This window comes from Struthio camelus, chromosome 3, assembly GCF_040807025.1.
Source record: "Struthio camelus isolate bStrCam1 chromosome 3, bStrCam1.hap1, whole genome shotgun sequence".
NCBI classification, from domain to species: Eukaryota; Metazoa; Chordata; class Aves; order Struthioniformes; family Struthionidae; genus Struthio; species Struthio camelus.
The window spans coordinates 24,915,989-24,933,365 of NC_090944.1; the positions used below are offsets into that span (position 1 = coordinate 24,915,989).

The window sequence follows — 17,377 nt, forward strand, 5'->3', positions numbered from 1 at the left end:
TCTCTTTCTACTTTTCTTTCCCTTTCTTCTTTCTCTTCTTTTTCTTTTTCACTTCTTCCCTTTCCCCTTTCCTTTCTTCTTCCATTTTTTACTTCCCTTTCTCCTTTCCACTCTTCTCGCCTCGCCTCTTCTCACCTCTTCTCTTCTCACCTCTTCTCTTCTCTCTTTCCTTCTTTTCTGACTTTGTTCACTTTCTTTTTTCCTTTCCTTTTTTCTTGCCTTTCTCTTCAGTTTTCACTTCTGCCTTTTTTTTTCTTTGCCTTTTCTTTCCCTTTTCCCTTATGTTTTGTTTTCCTTTGAGCCTTCCTTCTTTCCTTTCTTCTCTCCTTTCTCTTCCCTTCCCTTTTCCCTTTTGCTGTCCCCTTTTCGTTCCTGTTTGCTTTCCTTTCCCTTCAGGCCTCTTCTTCTCTTCCCCCCCCTTTTGTTTTTTTCTCCCTCTCCCCCAAATCAGTGGCAGGTGTAGCTCTTTCCAACAGCGATCCAGAGGGTTTCCCCTCCTTGCAGCTGGCATGGCTTCTCAGCTCTCACGCGCCAGCCTGGAGCTTCTCATTCTCTCGCCTCAGCCTGCCCAGCTGTTCAAGCGAAGAGCACTTCCAAGCAGGCACACCGTCCTCGATCCGTGGCGGCCTTGGGGGGCTCTGGTGGTTCCCAAACCCCCGGTTCAGCACGCAACAGGAGTGCTCAGAGGGTTCTCGTGGCCCGCCAGCAGCGAGAGGGAATGGCAGCAGGTCCCAGGCAGGTTAGCGAGCGGCCATGGGAAGCGGGAAGGCAGCTCTCCAGGGAGTGCCTGGAGGACGTTTGGGGTGGAGCGCCACTGGAGACTTGGGCAGGCGACACGGCAGGCTCTTTCTCCAGGGCCTCGTGCTCCAAGCACAGCTGTTGCTGCCCAACACCAACGCTGTCTGCACTTCTGCTCCGCTTCTGGTGCCTGCTGCTGCCTTCCGAGCGCTCCTGGAAGGACAGGGCTGGCTCTGAGGAGCTCCTGCCCATCCTGTGGCGATCATTTTTCCGTGGAGGCAGCAGTGGAGGGGCAGAGAGGCACGTTGCATGTGTCCTGCTCCCAGTGGGGCTTCTGCCGCTGGGCTGCTGCCTCTCTGAGGTTGGGGGGTGGCACCCAGCTTCAGGCTCTGGGCTGTGGTGGGCAGGAGCATCTTCCTGAGCAGCACCGCGGTGTGCTGTGGGCAGAAGGAGCCTGTTAGCCAGTTTGGAGAGGCCCTCTGAAGGGAAGCACAGAGGGAAACTTTCCCGGTGCAGCCACACAGCCGCAGCAGATGGCAAGGGGCAACCTTAGCACCTATGGATGCGAAGGGCGGTTCAGGAGACACAAGTAGCCCTGGGGGCAATACCCCGCCCGGGGAGGGGGCAGGTCTAGTCCACAGTGAGCAACACTGTGAAGAGCAGAGTGCTCCAGGTGTTTAACATCTATCGGGGAGGCCTTTTGTGGAGTCATCTTCCCATAGGCAGCTCCAGAACTGGAAGCAGCAGCCCTGGCCAGTGCCAGTCCTCAGTGCAGCCTCCTACCTGCAGAGCTGCCAGGCTGCTCGGGGCACTCCTCGGCAGTGGGGCTGCCGGGAAAGGCCAGGTCCTCTCCAAAGATTGCTGTGCAGTTGTCAATGAGAAACTCCACCAGCAGCGTCACCTGCGCGCAGGAAAGCATGGCGGTCAGGGCAAGGGGCTGAAAAGGGGCTCAACAGGCTTTCCTGCTCCTGACTGACGTTCCTCTGCCAAAAGCTCTGCAGCTCTGGGGCTGCAGCTCCAGGAAGCGATTTGCCTGTCGCATTGCGGAGAGCCCGGCTGAGAGGCACCCGCCCGTCTCCCAGGTGCTGCTGCTGCATTCCGCTTCTGCAGTGGTCGTGGGATGGGTGGCCACGGCTCGGCTGTGCCCCAAAGCGGCCAGCTACCGGCTGAGGGCAACGTACCTTGTTGTTCATCTCCAGCTGCACTTGCAGCGGCAGCGTGCTGTCCGTGCCTGGGCTGAGCATGTTGGGCCCAACGCAGATGGCAAGGTTGCTGGAGTGCATCCTGTTGGTCTCGGCACTCTGGCTGATGTGGCGGAGCACAGCAAGCAAAGGCCTGAGCAAGAGGACGTTTGCCCGCGGCAGTTGGTCAGCCACCCTACGTGAACACAAACAGAACGTGCCGTGACTTGAGGGGGCAGTGGCTGCTGCTTCTGGCTGCGAGCAGCTCTCAAGTTCACTCCCACAAACGGCGCGTCCTCCAAAGAGAGCAACGCCTCTGCTTTCCTTCGCTACTTGACAAAGGCCCTCTTTGGAAACCCCCAGCGGCAGCTGAGCAGGTGCTGCAGTCCAAGGTCTGCAATGACAAGAGCTTGCCCGAAAGGCGGGCGTTTCAAGCACCCTCCCTGCTTGGCAGGAGATCAGCCGCGGGAATAGAGGCGAGGGTGTCCGGAGACGTTGCGGGAGGCTTTGCGAAGGCCCGTGAAAGCCTGGGGCTGTGCTGTGTAGTATCAGCACTAGCAAGCTGCCAGAAAGGAGAGGTCTTGGCAGGAGCCTCCCCACGGCCAGAGAAGGCCCGGCCTCTCGCAGCCGCTGCAGAAGGCGGGCACTGCCTCCAACACTTACTCTTTGAGTTCTTCAATTTTCCCCTCCCTGCTTGGCCTGTCCAGAGCCAGCATCCACTTCTCATACAGGGCCGCTGACAGGAGTGTGCAGGGGATGCTGCGGAGGAAGTCCTGCAAGGCCAAGATACCGAGAGCAGGCTTTGGACATCAGCCCTGAGCAGGTCCGCAATGTACTCTCCCAGCTGCAAGGCAGAAGAACTCACCTTCAGGACGACCGCCAGGAGGTGCACCGGCTGGCTTTCCAACTCCACCGCCGCTCCTTTGTCGAGGGCCTCCTTCAGGTCCCTGCGGGCTCGCTCACTGGCGGCTTTGCGGAATACGCCCTCTGTGGCCGGTCCTTCCCTGTACAGTATCGCCAGGAGATCCTGCAGGAGAAAGCAGACAGGGCTGGCAGAAGCGGTGCTTGGCTGCAGAAAGGCCCTGTGGCGATGGGACTGGACCCTCAGGCCTTGCCGGGGAGAAGCGAGCGTGCAGGGCAAAGCCCCAAATGCCCCAAATGCTGCTGAGAGCCACGGCCCAAGCGCCGGGCGTGCTGCCTCGCGCAACGAGCTGGGAGCGGGATCCCTGCGTGGCCAGGCTGCCTCACCTGGACGGGCTGGGGCAGGCTCTCCTCCTCGCCACAAAGCCTTGCCAGAGGCTGCCCAAAGAGAGGGCTCTTGAGGCCGGCCTCTGGCTGCCCTGGGCCGTCCCCATTGGCCGAGGTGCGCCTGCGAGCAAACGGCCAGCGGATCAACCTCTTCCTTTTCCGAGGCCCATCGGCTGCAAAAGCAAGAGGAAAGCACAAGTCAGGTTCCAAAAGCAGGAGGAGAGCTGTCTGCGTGCAGTGCCGCGCGCTGCCGACGGAAGAGCAGAGCTGTGGGTGGAAACAGCCACTGCGACGGCGCGGGGGAAACTGTGGGACAACCGCGGGGTTCCTGCGGGAAGGACCGCCGCAGCTGTCCAAGAGGGACCATGCCTGTGCGCACGCCAGCTGTCCTGCTTTGGTCACCTTGGAGGGAGCTGAGCGTTTCCTCTCCAAAAGCGGGAACCCACAGAAATAAGGGCGGTGTGTTTGACCTGGGCAGAGGGTTGTGGCACGGCCGAGGTGCTGGCCGGGGGGGCAGGAGGGGCTGCTGCTTTGGAGCCGCTGCCCAGCGCCCCGGGAGAAGGCAGCTCCTCAGTGGCTCTTGTAAACTCACCAGGCGAGCGGCAAAGTCCCTCTGCGGGAGCTGCTGGGACCAAGAGAGGGTCCTGCGTGGGGCCAGCCTGCAAGAAAGGGCTTCAGGTTACAGAGCCGCCCCGTCGCAGTAAGGGCCGCCAGCGAGTGGCTGCAGCGCGGCAGAAAGGTGTGAGCGGCTGCAGGGACGATCCCGAGGGCGTCAGGCGCCTGCGCAGGGGACGCTGGGGTGGGGAATGGCGCTGCCTCACCGCCCAAGAGGGGTGCTGGTGGCCAAGGCTGCTGCCGCAGCCGGCCACCGCGACCGGGCCCTGCAGGCCACAGCCCCGGGCGGTTGGTGGGGGCTGCCGGGTGCCCAGGAGGCACAAGGCGCCCAGACGTGGCCCGGGGCGCAGGCTGCCCTCCCAGGCCGCCCCGTGAGGCAGCGGCCGCTGTCTCGAGGGCTTCGGCCCCTGCCACCTTCCCTCCCAACACTCGGATCCCTCCCGCCAGCAGCCGCCAAGGGCCGGGCCAGAGGCAGCCCCCGCTCACCTCCGCCGAAATCAAGGCCTCCACGGTCCGGGCGCTCAGCGACCCCCGCTAGGCAAGAGAGCAAAGAGCCAACGTGAGCAGCTGCTGGCAGGGGCTCTTGCCGAAAGCCCCGTGGCGCTCGGGCCGGAGCGGAAAGCCCCGCCACACTTACGGGCCCGTGGAAGCCAACGGCCTTCACAAGGAGCCGAAGGGAGGTCAGGCGGGTGAGCCGGGGCTCCGGGGCTCCGGGGCTTTGCCTGGGCACGGGCAGGGACAAAGGCAGAGCGCGGTCACAGCCAGCCCTCCCTGCTCGCGCCCTGACCCCAGCCCCGCACCTCCAGCCCACCCGGCCACAGCAGACCTTCCCGCAGCGCCGGCGGGCAGCGGCGCTCCGCAGCGCCCCGGCCCGGCTGCCTCCGGGCCTCCGCCGTAGGGAAGCGGGGAGCGAGGAGCGGCGCCGACAGCTCCGCGGCGTTGCTGTTGGAGGGCCCTGTGGAGGCCGAACCGCTGGCGCCGCTCGGCCCAGCAGGTGCCCCGCGCAGGGGGTGCCCCTTTGCCCCACCTCCACTGCTGCGGTGCGGCGGGCAGCTCCCCCGGGAGCTCTCCGCCGCCTGCAGCCTGGACGCCCGGCGCCGGCAGGCTGCAGCCCCGGCAGGGCTCACCTGAGCATCGCCTGCAGCCACAGCTCCTTCACCTCCTGCGACCTGCCGCCAGAAGCAGAAAGGGCCTCAGCGCCCGCTCCTCCTCCTCCCCTGCCGAGCCACAGGCCCCCAGGCACATCTCGCCCGCCTGGCACCGCTCCACGGCGCCGTGCGCCAAAGCCCGCCGTCGGTGTGGCCCCGCAGCAGCGTCCCTGGGCTGGGCAGAGCTGCAGGGACGTGGCGGGGGCGGGTGGCTCGTGCAGCCCTGGAGCTGCTGACGGGGGTGTGGGAAACCCGAGCGGGGCCTCTGCTTTGTGTCCGCACGGCCTGAGCTGAGCCCCAGGCAGCCCGGAGAGGACCTGCCCTTTGCCTGCACGCCCTCCCGGCCCTGGACGTGTGCCCTAGACTCACCGGAAAGTGACCACGCACAGGTCGCTGGGCCACACGAGGATGAGGGTGTTGGCGCATTTCAGGCCAAAAACCTCCTCCTCCTCCTCCTCCTGCTCTGCCCGGCCGCACGCCGCCTCGTCCTCCCCGCACAGCACCCAGAGCTCGCTGAGAGGCACGCGGTGCTTGAGCAGGAAGGTGGAGCCCCACCTGCCGGGAGGAAGAGCCGGGGCGGCCTTGGAGGTGGTGTGCTCCAGGGCAGAGCCGCAGCCCGGGGGCAGAGCCTTGGGGCGGCCACCCCGAGCCTCGGGCAGGAGACGCTTGGTGAGGGGCTGTGGCTGAGGCTGGCCAGACCAGGAGCCTGCCCCTTTCCTCTTAGACCGCCCTCCACTCTAGGGACAGTGTGTCCCTCCGCGTGGCGCAGGTGCAGCGCAGGGACACCCATGCAGGCGACTGCCCGTCATTTGGGCCACAAGTCGTCGTCAGGAGCGAAGGGCAGGCACACACTGCATAGGCAGCCAGGCCAGGAGGAAGGCCTCCTGCTGGCAGCCCTGCATGGGGCTTCTGGATCCTAGAGGCTTCAACAAGCACTGTTGGGCAGGATGGAGAGTAGTTGCCGAGAGCTGCTGCTCAGGAAGGAGCAAAGGCAAAGAGCTGCCAGAGCGGCAATGAGGCAGCCCGTGCGCGCTGCGGCCAGGTGCTGGGCAGGCAGCCCCAAGGAGGCGCTGGGGGCTCCCGCGGGAGCAGCTGCGGGGAGGAGCGGCGCCCGGGGGCTGGTGGCAGAGGCAGTGGCGGGGGAAGGACGGCTGTGGTTGTCATGCTTACTTGAAGGTGGCGATGGCGATGGCATCGGCCAAGAGCAGGAGGTGCCTGTCCCGCGTGCGCTGGTGCCGGGTCACCTGGGCACGGTCGCTGAGCAGGAGCTGGGGGCTCCTGCGCGACACGAAGGCGCCGAGCGGCGCCGGGCGCCGGGAGGCTCCGCCGCCCACGAGCCCGACGCGGGCACCAGGCGCCACGTGGCCGCAGTCTCCGGGCGATCCCGGCGTGCCGGGAGCGGGGCCAGGAGCGCCCCGGGCGCCGCAGCAGTGGGCCTGCCCCATGGCGACCCGGCCGGGCAGACGGCTGCGGTGCGGCCGTGCCCCGCGCCGAGCAGCGCCAGGCGCCGGCCAAGCCTGAGCAAGGCTGGGAGCAGTGTCCCCGTGCCAAGCAGTGCCACTGGGCTGGGAAACTGCGTCTCCCTGCTGCCCCACGCTGGCACAGCGCCGCACTGGGGGACGGGCGGGCGCTGGTGGCCGTGGCCACCCGGTGCCACTGTGACACATTGTGATGCGCCGGCCGGGGGGGGCAGTGCGAGGGGTGGGGGTTGGGGGCACAAAGGGGAGTCTCCCTGGCACGGCTGCCCCATGCCCTGTAGCTGGTGGCCCAGGAGGACTCCAGCTTGGGAGGGGGCAAGCAGGAGGGCCTGTGCCCGCTCCAGAAGCAGGGCCCAGACGGTGGCCCAGACCCCGAGTTTCACACTTCCTCTGCACTCAGTGAGCCCAGTGCTCTGCCTCAGATTAGAGCAACCTCCACTCCAGGTATCTAAACGTGGCATCAATATATGAAGTTGCAAACTCGGCTCCAATCATAGTCAGAAAAGAGTTTAGGGAAGGATTCAGTTGTCTGTACACCAGGACTGGCATCCACTTGTGATGCCTTTGAAAGTTCCTTGAGGTGCTCTGCGATACCTATAGGCTTGTAGACTCCAACTGCCAGTCAGCTGAATCCCACCTCGACTTGGGTCCATCCCAGGAGTCTGCAGAGAGACTCAATGGCAGACTACGCAGCAGATAAGCAGACTCATGTAAATGCTTGCATACAGGTACCAAAATATAGCTACCCATGTGTGCAGGCTGCACCTGAGTCCCAATCCAAATGTCTGTGAAACTTGCAGGGATGGTCTTTCTCTAAAACTTCATTGATTCTTGGCTCTCAAGTGGATGCCAAAGTCCTTCAAGTGCCAAAGTGCTGCAAGTTGCTCTCCTAAACCAAGTGGCTGAGATGTGTGTGGCAGAACAAGAGATTGCACCTCATTGGTGCTCAAGGGTGTGCTGTGCCATTAGAAACTGCCATAGCATAGGGTCCAAGAAAGCTGGTTGATATGCAAGGATCACCTCCTACAAGCTCCAGAACGGTTCATCCCAGTGAGCAGTAAGTTGAGCAAAAGGGAGCAGGAGACCTGCATGGATGAACAAGCAGCTCCTGGCAAAACTCAGACCCAAGAAGGAAGTATATAGAGGGTGGAAGCAGGGACAGGTCACCTGGGAGGAAGATAGGGACATTGTTGGAGCATGGAGAGATAGGGCTAGGAAGGCCAAATCCTACTTGGAGTTGAATCTGACAAGTGATGTCAAGGACAAGAAGGGCTTCTCTAAAGACATCTGTAACAAAAAGAAGGCTAGGGGAAATGAGAGCCTGCTGATGAATGGGTCGGGGCCCTGGTGACACAGGGCACAGAAAAGGATGAGGTACTGCATGCCTTCTTTGCCTCAGTCTTTACTGGTAAGACCAGACCTCAGGAATCCCAGGCCCCAGAAACCAGAAAGTCTGGAGAAAGAACGACTTCCTTCATGGAGTAGGATTGGGTTAGGGATCACTTAAGCAAACTGTACATCTAGAAGTGCATGGGCCCTGATGGGATGACCCACAAGTGCATGAGGACACAGGAAGAACCTGACGGCACTGATGGGATGTGACAGACTTGGTTTGGAAAAAAAACAATGCAGTAGGTAAGCCTTCATCTCCATGCTGGAGGATCAGCAAATAAGAAGAGTCTAGTGTTGTGTATTTACTTTTAAAAACAAAAGCAGAGATTTACAGTAAGAAAGGCTTAGTTACATGCCCTAACTCTGTTTTTATTTACAGACCATGGCCTCGTTTCGTGTCGTATTGTTTCCTCCAAACAAACTGCCCAAACAGTGATTTAGGGTAAGTCAGAGATTTAAACCTGTTAGTTTCCAAGATTTTAATTTTCTATTTGTTTAATATAGTGGAAGTTCTTTTATAACCCCCTAAATATGTTATTTGAGAGAAAATTTAATGTTGGTGGTTAGAACAGGAGACAAGGTGTCAGGGCTTATGAATTCAATCATAAGTGTAAAGCAATGAAGCTCCACTGAAGTCCATGAACCTAAGCGATTGTACACCACCTGAGCATCCAGCCTTTCAGCTTCAGCTCACGTCCACTGCCAAATCACTGTTGTGATAATGTTCTTCAATGGAGGATATCCATTAAGAAAAAAAAAAAGACCACAAGTTTTTCTGCTTTCTGTTGTCCAAAGATAACTGCAACTAGAGAGACTCCAGAAAGATCATTTGTCTCATTATTTTTCAGAGGTGGACACAAGATTTAATCACAGCTTGCATCTTCTTAGATACCACTGCCCATCACCCCAAAACACAAATGGAAGACAGAATCCAGTCCCTTGATGCCAGCGCTCACAGATTTATTGCTAGGGTTATAATGCAGACTTGCCAAATGTTCTGCACTCCTGTGTCTCTCAGTCATCTCCTGTGGGAGAGCTAGAGGAGGGCTCCCTCCTTGTAGACAGTTGTCTGGTGCTCTAATTCCAGCTCTTCATATCTACATGCATTTCTCGGTCCTTGATAATGAAGGAGAGGCAAATATCATTTGGTCATCATGCAGATAAAATAACTGAAAGGAGAGTAATGGTAATATCAGCCTCCAGCCACAGCTGGAAAGCTGGACTCGATGGGGAGAAGCCTGCTGGAGAAGGGCTTTGCAAAACTCTATAGGAAACCATGGCCATTCAGAAGAGCTGGGAAGAGACTTCAGTAATGCTTTGCGAATCCTGTCTACAGGTCAGACCACATGGAAGATTCCCTCTGCTGTAGCAGGTCCATATGTTCAAATGATAGAGTGAAGCGGTACATATTAATTTCTTTCATCTAGGGTCAGTCTTGCATTTTGTGTAATTTTGCATATTTTTGGAATTACATCAACGACTTGTTGAAATAGCTTGAAAAAGCTGTACAGAAGAAATTACTCATCTGGTACAAAAAACCTACAGATTATAGTTTTAAAGTGTTACAACTCACAGGCAAAACTGTTGTATGTAGCAAATGCCTAGGCAATCACTATGGCAGTGGGTGAGAAAGCAACGGAGTTGGTGCGTGGACCATGTGTAAGACTGGGAGGCAGGACTGACCTCCGGGCTGTCTTCCTGTTCATGTCACTGACCTGCTGGGCCCCCTTGAGCCACATTTCCTACAGTACCTAGGGACTTCAAGGGATTCAGCCTTTAGATGCCTGGCCACCTTAGAAATTTTGCTCTCCAGAGCTTGATGGGATGGGAAGTAATGAGCACTCTCAGTTTTGGCTACAAACAATGAGAGTTGAGGTGTCTTACAGCATGCATGTCAAAACAGCTAGGTTAAGCTGGAAAATCCCTGGGAGGCAAGATACAGGTAGCTTTTACTTCTGTGTAGCTGGGGGAAAGCATTCCCCCCAGCAGCTTCCAACTGGGGTTTCCTTTCATTAATTATCTCAGGGTACAACCCTGCCCTGTCTCCATTAGCTTTTTACACTCAGGTGGCCAGCTTTACTTAGCTATGCAGGGAAGAATATTTTCTATTTTGATTTTCCAGTAAAGACAGTCTAAAAGTCAGGGCATTATATTCGGCCTTAGTGCTTATAAGGTGCTCTTTAACCATTGAATCAGAACCTTATACAGTAGAAAAGGAAAATATCATTGTCATAACCACTGAGAACAAATGGTGATTGCTCTCTTCACATCACCTATACTTTTCTAATTGTGATCTCCAATAGTTCTTTTATAAATAGAACCATTGTGCAATTAATATACTCTCTGAATGAAATGTAAAACACAGCAGTTCATGCTAGATGCCAGTATTAAGAAGGAGCTAGAAATAACACTGGTGAATCTGCTAATCAAAAAAAAAAAAAAGCTGCAGGAAGATTCCAGACCGTGCCAAGAAAGTCACTGCATGTATGAATGTAAGTACTTAATTTGCATGATAAAGCCTGCCTTCCCCTTCCAAACTGCTACTTCTTTCTGCTTAGTGAAATCACAAGAAATGACATGGCAGCCACTATTCATTTGATGTAGTGTCCAGGCTGCTATGTGGGAAAAGAGGCTGGACGCATACATGCAGGGACTTAAGTACTTTCTGCAAGATACTAAACACTAAATTCTCATGAAAGCATGTGGATTCAATTCCTTGCACCTATACAGGGCAGGATTGTATTTTACATTTCCTTTGTACAGCAGCCAGACCCTTCACTACAGTAGAGATTTTCCAAGCCTGACTCTTAAATACATCGCACTGCTTCAATTATTCATTCAATATCAAATTCCACATGGTAAAAAGATGTCCTTTAGCCACTGTGCTGTCACTTGACACAGCAGAAATGGCGTAGAAATAAAGGGAAAAGGGTGAATCACCAAAATAATCTACAGTAAAGCGAGTTTCCAGTCTCCAACACACACAGCCTCTTGACACAGACCTTTTTAGGAGAACCAGCCACACACCACTAAGACAGGAAGGATGGGCAATTCGACCAAGTGACTTGCTGGCTGGTGCCAAACTGCAGAAATGAGACTTTGCTGGAGAACATCACGATGACTAGGCTGGGGAGAGCCCCAGGCGCATGCTACATCAGCACATGAGCCCATCGGACACGCTCCTCATCAAACGCTGCCTGCACTGTAACAGTGATTCTTCTAACCAGTTTTCTTTAATCTAGTGGTATGTGTCACTTTTGACTCATATTGCTTCTGCTCTCCAGATACACCAGTTCAGCTACCCTGTTTTACTTACTGTGAACTCAAACTGGACTGCAAAACCACAGACACTTGAGTGTCAAGTTGTACGCTTGAGCTACACGGTGAAAGCTAAATTAACTCCACTGAAAACAAAGATTTACACATTGTGTTTTTTTTTTCCATTACCACTGACTTCTTGAATTTCTTTCTAGCCAAATATCTGCAACGGTTTTGGCAGGATCCCCGCTCCTTAATCAGACATAGCTCCTGATGAAGACAAGATGGGTTTTGCTCAGATCAGGATCCTCCTAAAGACAAGGGGGAGTTGTTCAGAACAGGTATTTTTTTTGTTTTTTGGATAAAGTAGCAACTGGAAGGATAAGGAACTGACAGATTTAGGAACCAATTTTTAAAAGAGCATCTACTAGCCCTGCAGTTCTGTGCCAAAAAATATTTGAAATGTCAAATTTTAACAACTGCCCATGTAATTGCTTGCTGGTACCGACAGTTCAGCAGGGACTGCAGAAGCTTATTATTATTATGGGGTACAGAGACACTGTGCCAGATTCTGATCAAAACTGCATGTGGTATAATTCAGCTTATGTTTATAGTTCAGTAGAATAACTAAGGTCAAAACGTGCTTCACTCTTGCCATCTTTTTTTCCTTAGAGTTTGGTAAAGGGGAAGCTTTCCTTCAAAATGCAGGAACAGTGAAATGATTAATAAAAGCTAAATAGGGCAGATTCAGGCTGAAAAATGTATGATTCATAGTAACTTGTTCAGACATATTCCTAAGTCATATACATTATAGCAATTTAATTATGTAATAGAAGGGATCATATACTGTTGCGTGCCCACAGTTCCCACTCATTCGACTAAATGCAGATGGGCTTGCACTACAGAGAAAGTAACATACAAAAGATAGAGAGAGAGGTGGTTATGGAATTTAAGAAAAGCCAGCTCGCAAAAATAATACCCAAATGGCAAGCTTTGCATACCACAAAGTATTAATTTGTTCAACCGTAGCAAAAGTCTGGGTGGAAGAGCATCACAGCAACAAGCTAAGGCAATCCCAGACTAGGATTAATGCCGTTAAATTGAAGGGAAATGTCACAGCATGCATAAGAAATCTGAAGACTTCACACCACAGTACCACTGCTCTTGAGTGAATGTGGGTGTTTCTATTATAAAGCTAGAGGTGGAATTTCAGAGCCTTTCTAGTACGTTTCTCCATTTAAATCACAGGTTCACAGGAAAGCGAGTGTTTTTGGATGTTCTGTAGTGTTCTGATGAGATTTAGCAGGTTTTCTGAAAAAATTTGGGAAGGGTGCGGGTATTTTGTAGATCACTTGTACCCTGACTGCAACTTCAGTGAGCCTACAATACTACTCACTTCATTCGAAGAGGCACAGCCTTTGAAAGTCTCCTGCCTTGTTTATGCACAAGGCATGCAAGTATGTCTATGGGAACATGTACCCTCAGAAATCCATATCAGATCAGCCTCTTCTGAAAGCAGTGGTGGCAAGTGGCAGCCCAAGCATGAAGGATATAATGGTGACAAGACTCAAAGAGATAAATTACTGTTAGCAGTGATTAGACACTTCTGAAAAGCTCATTCAGTCCACTTGGGTACCAAAAGTGACATCTGTCTTTTGATTGACCTTTTGACTATGAGATGTGCGTGACTCCAGTAATTTATTGTGTCTCATCTCTTTGTTGACCGCTTGTCAGTAGGTATTTTTACAGCGAGTCTTCACACTGCAGAATAGCACTGGCACAAATCCCTATAGCAATCTCTTCTGGATGAAGACCATTTTTTTAACGAGAACTTGTGGCTATGGTTCTATGATCATTAATGTCAGATCTGTGCAATAAAAGATAAACCACTGGTATGTATACAGATGTAGATCAGACATAAACATGTAATTACATTTCCATGGAATCAGCAAGATCAGATAATGCAGAGATTATGCTTGCTTTATAGCTTAATGCCTGCTTTTGCCAGCTTTGGGAGGACAGATGAGAACTGATTTGTCTTAGAATGGCACAGACGGACAATATCTCATCTATCAGAAAGCCTGCTATAGCCTCATTAACTCATCAAAAGCTGCTAAACAACTCTGACCCAGCAGAGTGCGTTTGCAGCAGCAGAGGTGAGTGCCTTGCACTGTGGACATGCTCTGCAGTGCCAGGGACAAGGACTTCCCCACAAGTCCTGCTGCTGGGGCCATGTCCTGGCAGCGGAGAATGATTCCCATCCAGAAGAGAGATGGGCAGGCTGGGTTTTCCCTGGGCTCGGAGGTCCCTCCTGACCATGTCAAGTGCAAATATGGAAGCCTACTTTTGCAGAGGGTGGGAAGGAGGAGTAGAGCCAGAAATCACTGGAGACTGGAGGATGGAGAACATTCTTTTTACCTCCGTTTGCAGCCTGGCCCATGAGGGATGGACTTTACTTGGTTTAGTGTTGCTCAGGACAGAAAGATGGCCACCCTGCACATTTGCAAAGAGGTTAAGATTATAAAATATACATTTAAAAATAAATAAAACGCAATGCTTTGGTGGGCTGCTTGAGTACCTGGGCATCCCCCAAATGCACACTATTGGTGTGCCGACTCTAACAGCGATATGAGCACACTGGAGTGCTGGAGGAAAATCTGCCTGTTCCAGGTGAAAGGCATTTGGGCCAGAGGCAACATAATTAAACATATATATAGGGAGCACAGTGCAAATAGCCTCTGAGAAAACAGGCTATGGGCACAGACTCCAGCGAGCCTTGCTTTGTCAAATTTGGCTACTTATCAACAGGGGAGAGCAGGAGGAGCAGGAGGCTGCCTGCTGGCCCAAGCTCTCGCTCTGGACGGCCAGACACACCAAGGGACAGAAGTGCTTCCCAGGAGCAGTGGTGGCACTTGCACTCCCATGGCAGAGGCAATATCCTGCCCTTGTGGAGCCACGTGATGTGTGGAGATGCCACTGGAGGAGGCTTGCTCATAGTGTGCACAGGCAGCCTGTAACCTGTGCGAGGGCAGAGGGGCCCTACTGCACAGGGGAAATACTCATCTGCACTGTCAGAAGGAAATCTCTATTTACTACTCTGTGCCTCCGTCAACCAGCAGAGCCAGACTGCTCCCTGCAGCTGGGCAAACGGGCCTGCTCATGACATTTGCCCAGGGGAGGTACAGGGAAGGCTTGCAAAAAGAAGCTTGAAGAAATGAGATTAATTAATTTAAGGAAGAATAGGAATGTTTAATAGTCTTCTGCAGAAGTCAGCTCTGGAATGAGAAGAGCCCTAGCTACATGGTTTCTGAATCACCCCTGCTACAGGGAACAGCAAATGAAGACACCACAGCCTGTAGGGAATCCATTAGCTGCATTACATCATCCCACGGGAGTGACTCAGATCATTTTTATCACCTCTGGATGGTGAACATATTAGGGCAATAAAAAGATTTAAAAGTATTGAGGAAGCAGGCCTAATATACAAGAATCCCTCAAGGGAAAGGGAGTGGAAACAAATGATAGGGAAAGGTGCATTACTGTACATTCCTGTACATCATCCATCCATCCAGTAATAAGCAAACGTGATCAACATACATCAGACGCATTGCTCTTTCTTCTCTCCAGGAAGCATGTGGCATGTTCATTCTTCAAGTGCGTATTTCTCTCCCATCACTGTGTTGTGTGCTGTTATCAGCAAAAACCAGGTCAAAGAAGTTTACGTGCATTTGGAAAAGAAAAGGGTGGTGTGTGATGCAACATCTCGCATAGCTGGCTGCACAATGTTGAGCTGGCCTCTGAAAAATCACAGCTAAAGAACCTATTTTGCACCATAAATATTCACCATAGCATTTACAGATCTTCTCTCACTGAGTAAGACCTTTGCAAAGTTACGGGATTTTAAGTCTACTGAAGGCCAAGAAAGTGGAGCAAGTTTGATTGCAGAAATCATTCTGGTCCGGAATAGCATCTTCTTGTATGAGAAACTACTCTACAGTTCTCAGTTTAAAACATGGAGCTGTGCTTTGGGAGTGATGCAAGGACTATGCACTTGCTTCACATTCTACAGCTTCAAGTGCAAGGAAGTTGTGTCAGGACAGAGACAGAAACCAGTCCTGACTTTATATGGCAATGCCCCATCCTGATCATCATCATCTGATCATCATCACTGATCATCATCAGCTGATGTCATCATTTCTACACCTGGGTCATCCCTGCACAGGTATCAGGTGCTCTCCTCTGTCAAAGCAAACAGAAGGGTATTTCTGTGCACTTCCTTATGGAGAAACTGGGATTATAGTTTTAAGCAGAGCACTGAACATTTTTTTACATATAAGGAAGGTACTGGTCAAAACTGTCTCCATGACAGTATAGCTTACATCCTTTGCCTTAAAAAAATGCAGCTCTCGTATTTAGAAATGGGCCTGGCTTTACTTCAAATTTGAACTCACCAAAACCTTAAAACGCAGAAGGTAGATTCTGACCTCATATATGAGCTGTTGAAACTTCACATAATCAAGCTGGGAGGCAGGAGCTATTTCTCGCTTCATCTTTACTAATAGTGTTTTCAGGGCTTAGAATATATGTTTTTAGAATTACTTAGAATATATTTTGCACTTATTTCTAACCTAGGTTTTCAAAGGTTTGCATACACTGAAATAAAAACATAGGATTTAATTTTTTAATAGATCAAAACTGGGAACTATACTTAATAGTCATATGAAGGGTATCCATTTTATTTCAGTGTATTTTTAAACAGAATGAAAATGCATCAACTCACTCAAAATAAAAGTGCTGTCAACACGCAATTGGTTTGGAGAGCCACTGCTGCCAGAGTATTCTTGCTGCTCGGGTCTCCGTGCAGCTTTATCTAGTAGGAAGGTCACTGCAGCCGCGGCACAAGACATTGCATTCTGCCAGCTGTGTTGCATTTGCCGAAGAACACTCACCTGGCACAGAAATCGCTGACTGCTGTATTTGCAAATATTACATATTTTTGCCAGGCAGATTGAGAAACGGAAGGGAGACTGTTCTGGTTTCTGAGGTGCAGCAGGTCATGACAAACAACCAGGAGAAATGTCCCTGGGGCTAAAAAAGAGGCCTGGGAGCCTGGAGATCTGGGTTCTTATTACCAGCCTCAGCTCAGCCTTCATGCAGAGACTTGAGCAAGTTTTTGTGCATATAGTTCCATCCTATCAAAATTGGAGATGGTAAAACTAACCTGTCGCATGGGAGAAGATTTACTGAATTCACTAACGCTTTTAGAAGACAACAGTGGCGTAGTGGGGTGAGCCCAGGACTAGGAACTGAAACAAAGGTAACCTTTGGAAAACTGCTTTGCAATGTCAGGGCAAAAACTGGTTCCACACTGATCGCTAGGATTTCTGGCACTGCCTTCAGTGGGGCCAAGATTTCATGTATTGTACCAAGTACAAATAGAAAAGGATGTAAAACTGGGAACAGTAATATTTACTGGACATCATCAACTGCTTTGAGATCTGAGAGTGTATTTGTAAAGTCTTATTAAAAAATGATTACATCAGCACACTTTTGGCTTTCCCCAACCACTGTGCAACAGCAGAAAGGACATTTGTGTTAAAATATCAGAAATAAGATTCTCTTTTTGGACAGCTTATTAGCAGGAGAATCTCCACAGAGGTATAAAAAGGCTGAAAGAAGGATTAACACTGACTTGAACCTGACACAAACCATGGATGCTTCTGTATGGGGAATTATACCAGTATAAAGGAAGGTGTGAATTTAATTAATCATGCTGGCAGCCTAATTCCCCATGTGAGCATTTTTCTTCCAATATGAACTGCAGCCACTTTCAACACAGTTTATGATTCTTAACAGGTGGTTTAAACTAAGCTGAAAAAAGTCACTCTTTGTCCTGTAATAAGAGGATCCACATGGGAGATTACACTGGCATAACTGTAGCAATTTATCTATAATTACACTGGTATGACTTCCCATGCAGAGGTCCTGACTCTGGTGGAGTTATTGATCTGTGCTGATGTGTGTGAGAGCAGAACAAGCCTGTTGTGTTTGAATTCTCTTCTGTATATAGCCAAGAAGCAGAACAACAAGTCTTGGTAAAGAGGAAACAACAAAAATGTCCTTTCTCCCCACTCTACTTCATGAATAACAACATTCTTTGATGTGAAACCACTTACTCAGTAAGGCCTGTAGTCTTCCCAAAATGCCATTTGATTTGTGGCTGAAAAAAAATGCAGAAACAGATTGCTTTTTATCTCACATTTTCTTCAGGCATTAAAGCATTTTAAATACTAAAACATGGAAGAAAAGAGAATGTGTA

The 17,377-nt window shown here is 51.8% G+C and overlaps 1 protein-coding gene across 1 annotated transcript; it reads right to left on the minus strand.

The window, feature by feature from the left end:
- Nucleotides 1–218: 218 nt before the first annotated feature.
- LOC138066533 (T-cell activation Rho GTPase-activating protein-like) lies at nt 219–6,375 on the minus strand. Its single transcript, XM_068936406.1, has 11 exons — nt 6,101–6,375; nt 5,300–5,485; nt 4,420–4,504; nt 4,269–4,316; nt 3,760–3,826; nt 3,168–3,340; nt 2,785–2,946; nt 2,583–2,692; nt 1,920–2,115; nt 1,522–1,639; nt 219–1,175 (listed from the first exon to the last, which is right to left on the minus strand). The coding sequence occupies exons 1-11, from the start codon at nt 6,373–6,375 to the stop codon at nt 682–684; spliced, it is 1,914 nt and encodes a 637-aa protein (XP_068792507.1). The 3' UTR covers nt 219–681.
- Nucleotides 6,376–17,377: the final 11,002 nt, after the last annotated feature.

What these genes read in the sequence shown, in the direction of transcription:
- LOC138066533 (XM_068936406.1), bottom strand. Translation starts at nt 6,375, where the DNA reads ATGGGGCAGGCCCACTGCTGCGGCGCCCGGGGCGCTCCTGGCCCCGCT. An exon ending in GCCTGCCCCAGCCCGTCCAG is followed by an intron (nt 2,947 to 3,167) that starts GTGAGGCAGCCT and finishes TTTCTCCTGCAG; the next exon opens with GATCTCCTGGCGATACTGTA. An exon ending in AGCTGGAGATGAACAACAAG is followed by an intron (nt 1,640 to 1,919) that starts GTACGTTGCCCT and finishes TCCTGCGCGCAG; the next exon opens with GTGACGCTGCTGGTGGAGTT.